Here is a 12,359-nt window from a genome sequence, read left to right on the forward strand (position 1 = left end):
CAAGGTATAGTCGCACAACCTGATCGACCTTAATCCTTCTAGTCTTCACCCGGCTCCTCCCTTCATCCAAACATCCGACAATCTGTTAACATGTCCAATACTTGTCAGGTCATGATGACGCCGTAGCTGCGACGTAGGGCAACTACACCAATCTGCCCTCGGGTCGCCTGGAGTCTCAGCTCATCAAGATAGCACTTGTTTACTCCACTGGCCTCACCACCCTCAATCTAGCGGTTGTGGCATTCATGCCCGCGAAGTGATTGAGCTCGGAGCAGCCTGGGTAGACTTTTTCAACATCTCCCCCAATCACGAGAAAGCACTGGGCCGCAGGAGTTTCGTCCAATTCCTTGAAGATGACGCCGCGTAACCCCTCTCGCACCTCGGTCTCGCGGAACAAACATGAATTTACGACATCGTGATGGGCATCTAATATCTTTTGCTTTGTCGACTCAGTCGATGTAGTGCAGGCCATCTTCTGTAATATTGTAGTTTATCTGAAACCTGGTTGTCGCTTTGTTGGTGTGCGTGATAATGACCCCTGGAGCCTTGCTCTCGATTGCGGTAGATATGGAGGCTCATGTAAGTGGGTTGAGCGTATCCCGGGAGGTGTTCGGTATCGCTGCGTGCTTTACATGACGCCGCCTATCGAGTTCGACGGTACATGTATGGAGACCATCTACTCAGGGTCCTCGGAGACTTGGGAGCTGTTCGGCTTTGACCGAATGGAGATAGTGCCGTGCCAAGAAGCGGAGACAATCTTATAAAATGACCCAGAATTCTGTTGGGTATTTGTCAACTGGCCTAATCTAGCATTTGTTATTGCAAAGTACACCGGAACACTACTATGGTAGTATGGGTAAGTTTAAATACCCTACCAGGTAGTGTGGGTCTGGCATAGGCAGAGCAGTGACTCTCAATGGCCAATTTTGTAATTGATATGTTTGATATATACGCAGATTTTAGAAATTTGCTGCTGATATAATCTCTAGGAGCATGGCTGAAGATACTTAATAGGGGGGTTGAACTTTACCTACATACTATAGTATAAGAGGTGTAAAGCTGTATAAGTGCAGAAGCTCTCTCATTCTCGAGAAATTGAGATATACTTTGTAATCAATTCGCCGTCGACTAAACCAGCACTAGGAGCGTATTCGCAGCAGCTTATATAAAGATTTGCCCGTCTCCGGCGCAATGACAGCTGGGACCAGCTGCCAGACTCAGTGCCGAGGCTATCACGTGCCGGTAACAGCCCTGTCATGATTGGGTGTCACATTAGCCCGCACCGTCACCGCTGACAGTGACTGGTGATTCCCGAGGTTACTCCGAGCCCGAACGTTTCGCGGATCATTATTATGTCAGCACGAAAAATGACCCGTTGCCCCGCCAATGCTTCCCGTCCCGTCCACAATGCTAAGGTACCTAGCTAGACATCGACAATCATACAATTATGCTGCACGATTTCAACATGTCATTTGATCTCCCAGCTTCATTTCGCGACCCAATCCGCGTGATGATCGTACAATCGTGTCGCTGCTGGACACGTCGACTATTCCCATGACCTCAGCTTGCCCATCTCCGACCCACCTTCGGTGCCGGAAACACGTCGTGTCCGCTTGGCTTGAAGACGTTGCTGCAGCCACTTCACCATCAGCGACACCGTCAACAGCAGTATTACCATTAGAAGACTTTCAACCTCAACCCGAGTACCATCTACCATCACCTACGCTCTCTCGAAGAGTCTCCACAGGATATGCACCACGTCAGCCTCAACGCTCCAAACGCAAGCGCAGCTCCGTGCTGGCTGACCGAAACCCAAACACTGCCATGAACCCCGAACCCTCGACGCCGACGAAAAGGAGGTCAAAACGGACGGCAGCGAGGCGCAAGCCAGATACTCAATCTTCAAAAACACAGGCGCCGTCTCCCCCGATCGATGAGCACGCAATCAGCGACGAGCACGACTTGAATACCAATCTCGAAGCCCGCCACGGTTCCCCAACGCCCAGGCCGAGAGCGCGCGTGGGCCGGAAACGGCTCGAAACTCACGAAAATGCCGACGATATCAACGAGGCTCCTTTGGGCCTCCAAGACCAATCAACGTTTCCTTTCTTACCTTTGCGATCTTCCTCCACATATGCCCTCGCCATTGGTGCCGGCGCTCCCGAGCTCCCTCACCCTTCAGACACGTCGAGCACATGGTCACGAAGTCCCGTCAAGGCAATGGCAGACCTTGGATTTGCACAACCACCCGTCAAAGTTGTGCCTCTGGAAAAACCTAACCAGATTCCAAGCGACATCAGACCTCTGTTCGACGCTATACAAGGCATTAGACTTGATAATGGCATTGTGCCGTCCGCAGTGGAAGAGCAATTCAACAACAAGGTCTTGGCTATAACGCCCTTCGATCCACCCCTTGAGGCGAAGAATATAATTACGGCCTCTACAACACGTTCCCAATTCCAGCTGCTGTTCGAACTCGAGGTCCTTAGCCAAGTTGTGCAGGAGACGAGCAAGGCCCTGGCCAATGATCGCGCCGAGGCCCACTGGAATGAACGTATTCACGCGCCATTGCTAGTCACCGCCGTCGAGCGAGACCGGGACGATAGCCGAGGGCCGCGTCAACCTGTTTAACTCGACGCAGGCTTGTATCGCCCCAAGCTGCATTCCTCGACATGCCCACGGTCTCAATTTCCAGGCCAAAATGGTCGACTACTGCATCGCCATCTCTAGTTCAGAAATCGAACAAGCAGCTCGCACTGCCGTCGCTGCCCAAGAGCAACGCCGTCCAAGGCTACGACGCGGCCACGGTGTAGGCAGCGGCGCCAGTAGTGTCAGCAGCGCGAGCAGCGCATCACAGTCGAATACTAGCAGCCCAAGGAAGGACAAGCAACCGCCACCACCACCACAGTCAATCAACCATACCGAATACGATCCTTTCCGTCTACAGCCCATCACCGTCAGCATCGAGACTAAGAAACCCGGCGGCGACGAGGATATGGCCAGGGCGCATCTCGGCGTCTGGGCATCGGCACATTTCCTCCGACTACACGATCTTCTGGGACCGAAGCGCCTTGGTGTGACTCTCCCGCTTCTTCAAGTCACTGGAAGCACATGGCAGATTCTCTTTGCTACAGAAACAGAGCATGAGATTGTGGGTCTTTGGTTCCGAAATCAAACTCTACCAAGGAGCATCAGCTAATATCTAGACAGCACATCTGGCAGTCTTTTCGTTTACCAGGAACGGATTCTCTCCTTGGATGCTACCGTGTCATGGCACTGCTGCGGGAGCTTCGGAAATGGAGCGAGACGACGTTCCACGACTGGTTCTTGAACGCCATAATGGAGGCCACAGCTAGCTGATGTTGGTACTTTGGCCAATCTCGCCCGACTGACACTATTCACCATATGCAGGTACCCATCAGACGCCAAGGACCTCAATGTAGGCAGTCAGAAGGCTTAAAGGATCTCGATTCGGATGACCACTCGAATTCGCCCAGCGGAAGCGATACGCCTCTTTGGTTGGTACGCCTATAGAATTATGAAATGACGGGATGATGTAATGGTAATGAATAAATTTTTGTCAAGGAGAAGGGTTGTCAGGCGCTGGGCTGCTGTCAAGCAATATGTCCCGTCAGGCAAATGTCACTCTTGACTCTACTGAAAAGTGTGATGCATGTTCAATCCATCCAGCTCTGACTTGCGTCCCCAACAGACAGCAATGCTACTCATCCATTTCACACCGGTCAAAAAGCACCCCGGAAATGGGTTCAAGAGCTTACTAGAGCATCATTTACCCTCAAGTCATGAAAACGTGCCCCCCAGTTGCCAGAAGCTCCTCCACCTTCTAAACAGCAGTCTTAGCTGGTTGGGCTATAGCTGTTCCCGGCTTGCTAGTGGCCATCATTAATTCCAGCAGTGCCTGGCTTCCGAAGCGAGGGTATATCCCAAGAGGGCCCATGAGCTGGCTTAGTGGACTGCACTGACAGACTACCCTCAGAAGTGCAAGCAGGACGAGGTGAAATACCAATATTATATCAATAGGAAAGCGGCCTTAATTTATCATTTTCGATAAGTTGGTATGGTATCCGCGGCTTGTAAAGAGGCCGTCTCGAAACCTCTGCCACCGCCACCTCGGGTTCGAAACAACGCTGCTCAACTTTTTCAGCCCGCGGTTAGATACAAGTGCCCCACCCATCTGCCTCGGTTATCTCTCATCGAGATCCCCCTGATTGCCTGGGCCATCCTGGGTAGCTGTTGCTGATGGTTTTGGGACTATTTTGGCAACGTTGTTGTTTTACTACCTTGTCTCCAATCATTCTATACCCCGTGTTGGAGGCGTTAGTCAAAATCATCGGGTTAGCTAGAATGGCTCCCAATGGAACAGCGACCGGATGCCGCGTTAGCGTTTTCATGGGCCAAGTCAGCATTCATTGGTTTGCGCCGTACATGTGCATAGCTTGTTTAACCTGGCCTATTGCTTGCCTGTTTTTTTTTTTTTTTTTTTTTAAAAAAAGTAGCATTTCGCTGAAGATCCTTTTGTTGGTTTACGTATCACAGGTGTGATTGTTCGGTTCGAACCGGGGTGACGAAGGGTCAATTAACTGTAAATTGATCTCTGCGTGAAGTGGAAAAGAGAGGTTACAACCGGAGGTTGGACCGTCAGTTGAACGCTGATATGGAGACCCTCGAGGTCGAATTGGGCTTCCAATCCGACACCTTTTCTTCTTGGTATGACCAGGCATATTGAGCACCCAACAATTGCTTTCCGCGACTCTTGCCTCTCGTATTTCTGTTTAATCCGCTTCTTTTCCTCACGATTGCTTCCCCCGCAGAAGCTAAATACCTGCCTCGAGTTGAGCTAGTGACATCAATCAATGCTTGGGCTGTCACACAAGGCTAAGCGTTCATTACCCGAAAGTCAACCACCAAGACTAGCGGCCGTAAAATCGTGAAGTATGCATGCGATAAATCTTAGAAGCCCAAAGCTACTGTTGGAAAAGGAACCAAGCGCAAGACAACGAATTGAGGTACTAGCTGCGCGTTTCTTTTCTTGGCTAGGGAATCACTCGACAAAACTAAATGGTCTTTACATTACCGACCAGATACACAATTTCGAAGTATAATCATTCGCCAAGTCATCATCCGTCAGCTCATCAAGTGCATCGCCAATTAGATGCTTCAGGCAAAGCAATTCTTTCAGAACGTGTGTCTGCCGGTATCTGCGCTACAGATATCCAGACATTTTTACGCAAGCAGGATCCTGGTTCATTGGCAATTAGAAAGTATATTTACAATCGGATTGCCAAGCCAAAAGATAATATGCATAAGGTTCAAAACTCTATTCATGCCGTGAGCAACCAATTGGACCGCCAGGGATTTCGGAGTCGAGTGCGAATTGATAAGAATCAGCGGGTCCAAAGCAATCTTAATTGCCCACCCTGGTTCAATTCAATATCTCCAAGCTTATTCTGACCTCCTGCTCTTAGAGTGCACAAATAAGACCAATAAATACCAAATGCCACTTCTTAATATGGTTGGGGTTGATGCTTGTCAGCGGTTCTTCTGCATCGCATTTGCATTCCCGTAAGTGGTGAGCAAGAAAAAGATTACGTCTGGGCCTTGGAGCGGGTCCCATCTCTCTGAGCTTTGCAACGCCAAGCTTCCATCTGTGGTTTTAACAGATCGAAACTCCGTCGTGCTGGGGATAGAGCATTGCAATTATTGCCTGATTTAATGCTCTTCATAAATCCTTCTTCGCCGCCGTAGATATATAATACGCGGAAGTACCTTCGAAACTCAAGGTCGCCTGGGTGACGGCCGTTCTTGTAGGAAGTATAGAAGAATTGTTTAAAATCGTGGTTTTTAGATGGGTATTAATACGTTAATATTTAAGATAGAGTATCACGTCCGTATTACTATGCGACGTAGAGGATAGGGGTCAGAAAGGGAAATCCTTTTGGATAATTATTATTATATTGATGACTAGATAGGATATAAGGATAGTGATGTTAATAGGTCAGAGGTTGGAGAGGAGGAGAGGAGAAGAAGAGAGAGTAAGGGGAAATGAGGAAAAGTAAATAATGGATGTGGGCGAAGGAAAGGGATTGTGTGGGAAATCGCAGGCTCTTGTAAGTGTGGGTCTTGGCGCGCTCCTTCCTTGGGAAATCTTTGAGATTTCACGATGGTGAACGAGAACGCGCAGCGCAAGCTCTTCGCAAACACCCCCACCCCCCACTCGTCCAAGACGAAGATCACTCCCACCGCCACCGGCAACATCATGGCCGCCGAAAAGGCTTCATACTATTCTTATTCTCGGCGGTTAAATTGACACTGCTCACCGTGGGATCTCTCTGAGGTTTGCAACGCCAAGCTTCCATCTGTGGTTTTAATAGATCGGTGTCTTGTCTGTATAAATGCAGTCACAGTGGTCTTTCCATTAGCAGAGCCATTTAACTTGCCTTTGACATGCAAAGGTTCTAACCCACTGCCTCCCATTATTTGCGCTGCAGGAGCATTCAGCTGCCGGTATTGTGGCAAAAGCAACAGCGGAAAAAAAGGATCCAAACCTGACGAGTGGGCAGCCTTTTATACCTTTTGGGATTCTATCATGCAATCTTCCACTGAAGCCGTTTTTGATGAACGTGTAGCGGAATTTGAGGAGAATTATCTTCCGAGTCATACCGAGGAAGTTACGTACATTAAAAAGACGGGGCTTGAGCCAGATAAAGAAAAACTTGTCAGAGATTGGGTAGGTCAACACATGCACTTCGGCAATACGGCCACCTCACGCGTTGAAGGTATCCATGCGTTATCGAAGCCATATTTCAAGACAAACAAATTTGATTTCTTTGACGTCTGGAGAGCCATGAAGCACGTAGTTGACGATCAATTGTCAGAATTGCAGTCAGCGCAAGCCATACGGCATACCCGGAAGTCGAAAGACCATTTAAATAGTGCCTGGTTTGGTGCTTTGCATGGTTGGGTTTCTCATGAAGCAATGAGGAAGGTCGAAGAACAACGGGGGCTATTGGAAAAGATCGACCCGCCTGTTTCTTGGTCTGTTCAGGGATCTCTACCCGCTTGTTTGGTCTGCCAAAGTCAAGTCATTACAAGACCAGCATAAAGGCCTTTGGCTAGATAACTTCCATCGACAATGGCGTCTCATACACAACGGAGTGCAGCTGCGACCAATTCTCGAGCCAGGTAGAGTTGATTCAAACATTCAGAACAGGCCATTCATTGTAAGTCAGGCATTCAGAAGGAACCAAGTGTATTTGACCAAGGACCTGATAGACCACAGCCTACCACGATCGACAACCATTTGCTACTACTTCTTCAGAGACCAACATCAGAACACCGTGAGGCAAGCTCTTTGCGCCCTGCTTCGCCAGCTCTTATCTCTAAAGCCGCTTCCGATTGAGCCTTTATCCCATACGAGGAACCCAACCAGTCTCATCTCAAATCTTGGCAGTCCAAAGATCGCGATGAATTTAATCCAGTGTACACTATAGATCAGTAAGCACTAATTACCTTTTTATAAAACTGAGTACTTACACAAAGAATCTATTTACTAGTTAGCAACTATTATTTGTCGATTCGAGTAACTTACCAGTCCCTGAGCCCCCTTCCAGTAACAAACATTACCATCTGCCTCCCAACAATTATTGCGTCCATTAGGGAACGCAGCGGCGTTAGTGTTCTCTCCATGGGTACCTGCCCCAAGTCCCTTGTCGACCATCAGCTGAGGTAATGTCAAAAAAGTCGATATCACATACGCAGAAATAATAAACAGAAGCGGTGTTCTCGCATTGGGCGCTGTTGTACTTAGCTGGCTTGGACCAGCCACTGTTTGTCCACCAATGGGGAGAAGCCGACGCCATAGAGAGGCAAAGGAAGAACGCTGGAAGCTTCATTATGCTAGCGAAGGAAGTCTTTTAGTAATAAATAGTTAAGCTGTAAGTAAACACTAAATGAGATGTCCTTCCTTAGATCGAGGAACTGATTGCTTTATATGAGTAAAGAAGATATTAAGGCTTACAAGTTCCATAAAAAGCCACGTAATATGGACGTGCCGTTCAACCGTTTTAATAGCTGAAAGATATTAAAACCCCCCTTGCGTGGGCAGGGGTATTAATAGGGGTATTAACAAGGGCCAATCTCGCCGCCGTTTCGACTAACATCGTCGCCACTGTGAGCAGTGTCAATTTGACCGCTGAGAATAAGAATAGTATGAATTTTGGGCTATGGACAGCACTTGCCGACATCACGGCCTTCCTCATAATCATTCCCGCCTCCTAGAGTAATGATTTGTAAGATATGGACTGGGACGCGTTCTATCCAGCGTTGGATTTGATTTAATAATAATTCTTCCCAGCAACGTTCTTTTTAGGCGCTATAGCGAAGAGGAAGAAGGGGCCATTATAATGGCGGATATTTGAGGATTTTGGTGTTTCAATAGAAGTGGCGGTATGAAGTGGAAGTTGACGATCAATTGGGGCAAGGCTGGGGGCCTTGTGGTTAGAAAGTAAAATAGATTAGTCTACGCCATAAATACAAAGTGACTAGCCTGATTGGGCAAAGCGCCCCTTAGGGCGGGATTGAAATGTACTAACGCTGACTCGCATCGATTATCGTCTCTGTACTCTTCAGCCAAAACTTTTGAACGGCACCTCCGTAGTATTACGACTTAACGTACATAATAAGGCCAATGATTTACCCCGCAGGCCTACGACTGCTACTGAACTATATGTATTATAAATTATAAGAATATAAGTATTTTACAAAAAAATAAAAAAAACTATATATAAGTTATAAATAATAAATAAAAACATTCCGTATATTTAATTTAAAAAGCTTATTTCTTGAATAATTATAATAAAAAACGTTAAGGTTTAAAAAAAATTAGTAAATTCAATACTTAAAAACGACAAGATTATAAAATTTGTTTATTATTCTTAAGAGTTTTTAAAATTGTGTATAGAATAAAAAAAAAGTTATTATTTAAAAAAAGTTTAACGCTTAGGATTAAGCGCCGAAGAGTTTACGCTTGTGATACGTAAACTAACAATTGACTAATCCTTAACTCCGTAGGGTTCAAATCTATAGTCACTATCGCACTGAACCTAAGATTTAATCTCGCGCTCAGTGCTTTCCTCTATCCCGGAAGCACTGCTATTTAGCCGGTCTTTATCCTTAGGCTCATCATAGTCTCTGTCGATATCTTCTTCATCAAGCTTCTCTTCTAGCCTTGTGTTAAACACGGAGGTCTTTGGTTTAACGTGTGTAGGGACTACGCTGTCTGGAGATGAGGTAGCGCTCTCCGCATCAAAGCTGATCGGCTGGGTGGTGCCAGTAGAGAACCGTTTCCGGCGCGGCGGGCGCCGTGGTGGTGTCGCGAGTAATCGAGGAGACTCCCGCCCTCGACGGCCGAACTCGGCGCCGTCATCTACGCCCTCTACGGCGTCAATAGGGCGTTTCAACTGCTGCGAAAATCTCCGCGGTGGGGTCTGCAAAAGGCCAAGACGGGTCGGTGTTCTTGCAGCACTATCCACGGTCTCTTCGAGAGGGAAAGACGAGAGCCGCTGAGGCGTCGCAGGATCGAGGATTTCAGTATTCATTTTGATGGCATTTCTCTACCAGTGCGGTAGAGCGGGTGGCTTTGTAGTAATCTCAGGTTGGTTTCTACGCGGTCAAGTGGTGGACTTGATTCGCGGTGTGCCGTGTCCAAATTTTCAATTGCGGCAGACCCCGAACGGCTGGCCCGGCACATTAGAATGACGTAATCAACAGTGAACAGAGCCCAGGCCCCAGGGTGACCGAGGGAGGGCCTGGGTGATCAAAAGCAGACTGGACTTGATTTCACTGCACTTCACGCCAACTGTGATACCCAAGACAAGCTAGCGCATCGAACGCCCTGTTCTCCTCGTTATCTTCATCGTTTAAATATTGGGCGGAGAAGAAATAAATATGTTAGAATTAGAATACTCAACAGCAGATGACGCAATCTTTGCATCAAGCGACTTGATTTAACAATCTCATTTTTCATATATGGTTTCCTTCAATCACGGAGATACTAGCTGCGTACATCACAAAAATTCTTGATGCAAGGTCTGTACGTTCTGGTTCTGTTAGAGATGTGGTGTGCGATCAAAGTAATACGGTGGGCAGCGGAGACGGCCATCAGAAACGCATGAGTCTTGCGCTAATACGACCTGCCGATACTCCGAATCTCCGGTGCAAGTGACGAGGCTTAATTGCCCACGCGGCGAAGGGAGAAAGGGAAGGAAAAAGACAACGTTTGACTGCCGTATCCAAAGTGGTGAAAGCGTCTATATTTTAGTCCAGAAATCATAGGCCGACCCAAACCAACCGGCGGGAACTTATTGGTCACACTCACACATCAGTCATGCAAACGACTGTCAGCGGTTAGGAAGGCCTGTCGCCAGCTCCAGCGACTCTTCCGTCGAGACAAATGTAATAAAGGGAAGAGAGTACTTTGTATAGATGGAGGCTGGAAATAGTACCTTACTGCAACAGGGTATGGTTTTGCTTGGGAATTCCCAAACATCCAGCAGTGACGTGAGTCCCGACGGCAGCGATGATGAGCGCCGGGGGAGGGGCAAACGTGACCTCTGTTCTACAACATTATGTTCATATGCATTGTCGATGAAAGAGATAATCCGATGAGCTCAGCTGTAGGAAGCTCTCCCGACACATAGACTGGTGTCTCTCCGTCGGCGGTAGTTTGTCTGAAGCGAAGACGTGGGATTGGGAGAGAAATTTACCCGGCAAGCTTTGAGAAGAAAAATAATCCCTATTCCAAGTGGTTGCCCTGTTCTCTGCGGTATAATACGGCAACTAAACGTTCTCTGCACGTTATTGAGCGGCAAACGATCTCTGCAGCTGCGTCATTGATGCAGCCAGTGCTTCGAATTCTTTATTACCACATTCCCATGCGTGCTGAGGACTACGAACTAATCGATGGGCCTCGCTTCCTAGGTGTCAAAAAAACAGGAATTGAGAACTTCTTTAGAGAGAACCCCGATTTGTAGCCAGACATTTTGTTGACATTGAGTTTCAACGTCTCGCGCTATCACATATAATGCCTAACAGCGGTTTTAAACAAGCCCGAACGCGATTTGAATACAAGTGAATGTGTAGTTGAAGCCTGCTGACTGGGACAAGTGTATTATCTGATTTGGACATCCTAATGCGAAATTTGACAATCACAATTAGGTCAAACGTTGGGGGAATGCAGCCCCCTTTTGCGGACTGGTGATAAACAAAATGTTTAGAACTCGAATACTATAACTAAGACTTATTGCCGTGGAGGTACTATATATAATATGAACATGGCGAGAAGTGCTGATGTTCCGTCCCTTTCTAATTTGCTAAAGACTACAGAATGGATGGGGGCCCTCCTAAATAACTAAAGAGGCATGTTCAGCAACTCATGAGAATATGGACCCTTCTTATTCTGACTTGTTCCGAAAAGTCAGTCCGCAGTGACTGTAGAAGAGCCTCTGAAAGAATGCAATCAAGGTACCCAGCGCCTCAGTTAAGGGCGGGAAGACGGCGTTTCACTTTGACGAGAACAACAGAGAAGAGTGTTTGATATATCCTTAATGTACAATGGACATCCCTTCGGAAGCTCGGAAGAGATGTCGGGGGTGCCCTTGGCATGTATCAAAAAGCGAGGTATCGAGCGGAAGGCATATATAATAATAAGGGGCTTGATTAAGCCAAGTAAAATCCTGAAGCGGGATCACGGATTTATTTGCCGTACGGAGCGGTCGTTCCGTGGTAAGCGGAGTCCGGTGGCAACATACTGAACGGCGCCACATGTGGCGCTGCGACACCATGAAATGATATGGCAGGGACGCAAACTGAAAAGCAAGATGTTCCCGAGCCATTACATACAAATAGGCCATCGAATACTGCCCCGCTGTTAGCGGTGCCAGCAGTGCTATTCGTTCGCATTGATGATCCGCTCTCATTGATCGTGTTGATGAGACTTGAGAGGAAGGATTCCTTATGGATTTTATTATTGCAAGTCTTATTGATCACTTTGAAGTCTTGCCTAGTAGTCTGTCGGCATCTACTAGCGATGGCAGCGAGTTTGACACTCTCAAGTCGACCATGCCGGCCTCGTCCCGGTGAGAAGGTTATCAGTCATCCACATAACCAAGGCCAGCGCGCACTCAGGTCGTCAGCTTTTCCACAGTGAATGTGCGACACACCCTATCAAGTTCTTTATGTAAGCGACTGCTGCTTGGATCGTCTGATAGAGTTTATTAATACTTAGTCCCGTCTTCGCACCTGGTACACCCAGTTTCCCTTAGTGCCTTTCAGATCAACAG

At 47.6% G+C, this 12,359-nt stretch overlaps 2 protein-coding genes across 2 annotated transcripts; one reads left to right on the plus strand and one right to left on the minus strand.

Annotated features, from left to right (window-relative positions):
* Positions 1–1,386: 1,386 nt before the first annotated feature.
* Positions 1,387–3,360, plus strand: CORC01_00052 (uncharacterized protein; the record flags this gene model as incomplete). Its single annotated transcript, XM_022611710.1, has 4 exons — positions 1,387–1,415; positions 1,485–2,554; positions 2,607–3,151; positions 3,223–3,360. 4 exons carry the CDS (start codon positions 1,387–1,389, stop codon positions 3,358–3,360), a joined length of 1,782 nt encoding a protein of 593 aa, XP_022481715.1.
* A 5,762-nt stretch (positions 3,361–9,122) lies between these two features.
* CORC01_00053 (uncharacterized protein) lies at positions 9,123–9,617 on the minus strand (the record flags this gene model as incomplete). The annotated part of the gene is made up of 1 exon (XM_022611711.1): positions 9,123–9,617. One exon carries the CDS (start codon positions 9,615–9,617, stop codon positions 9,123–9,125), a length of 495 nt encoding a protein of 164 aa, XP_022481716.1.
* Between the last annotated feature and the right edge of the window lie 2,742 nt (positions 9,618–12,359).

The sequence above is a fragment of the Colletotrichum orchidophilum genome, assembly GCF_001831195.1.
Source record: "Colletotrichum orchidophilum strain IMI 309357 chromosome Unknown Scaffold_1.1, whole genome shotgun sequence".
In the NCBI taxonomy this organism is placed as follows: domain Eukaryota; kingdom Fungi; phylum Ascomycota; class Sordariomycetes; order Glomerellales; family Glomerellaceae; genus Colletotrichum; species Colletotrichum orchidophilum.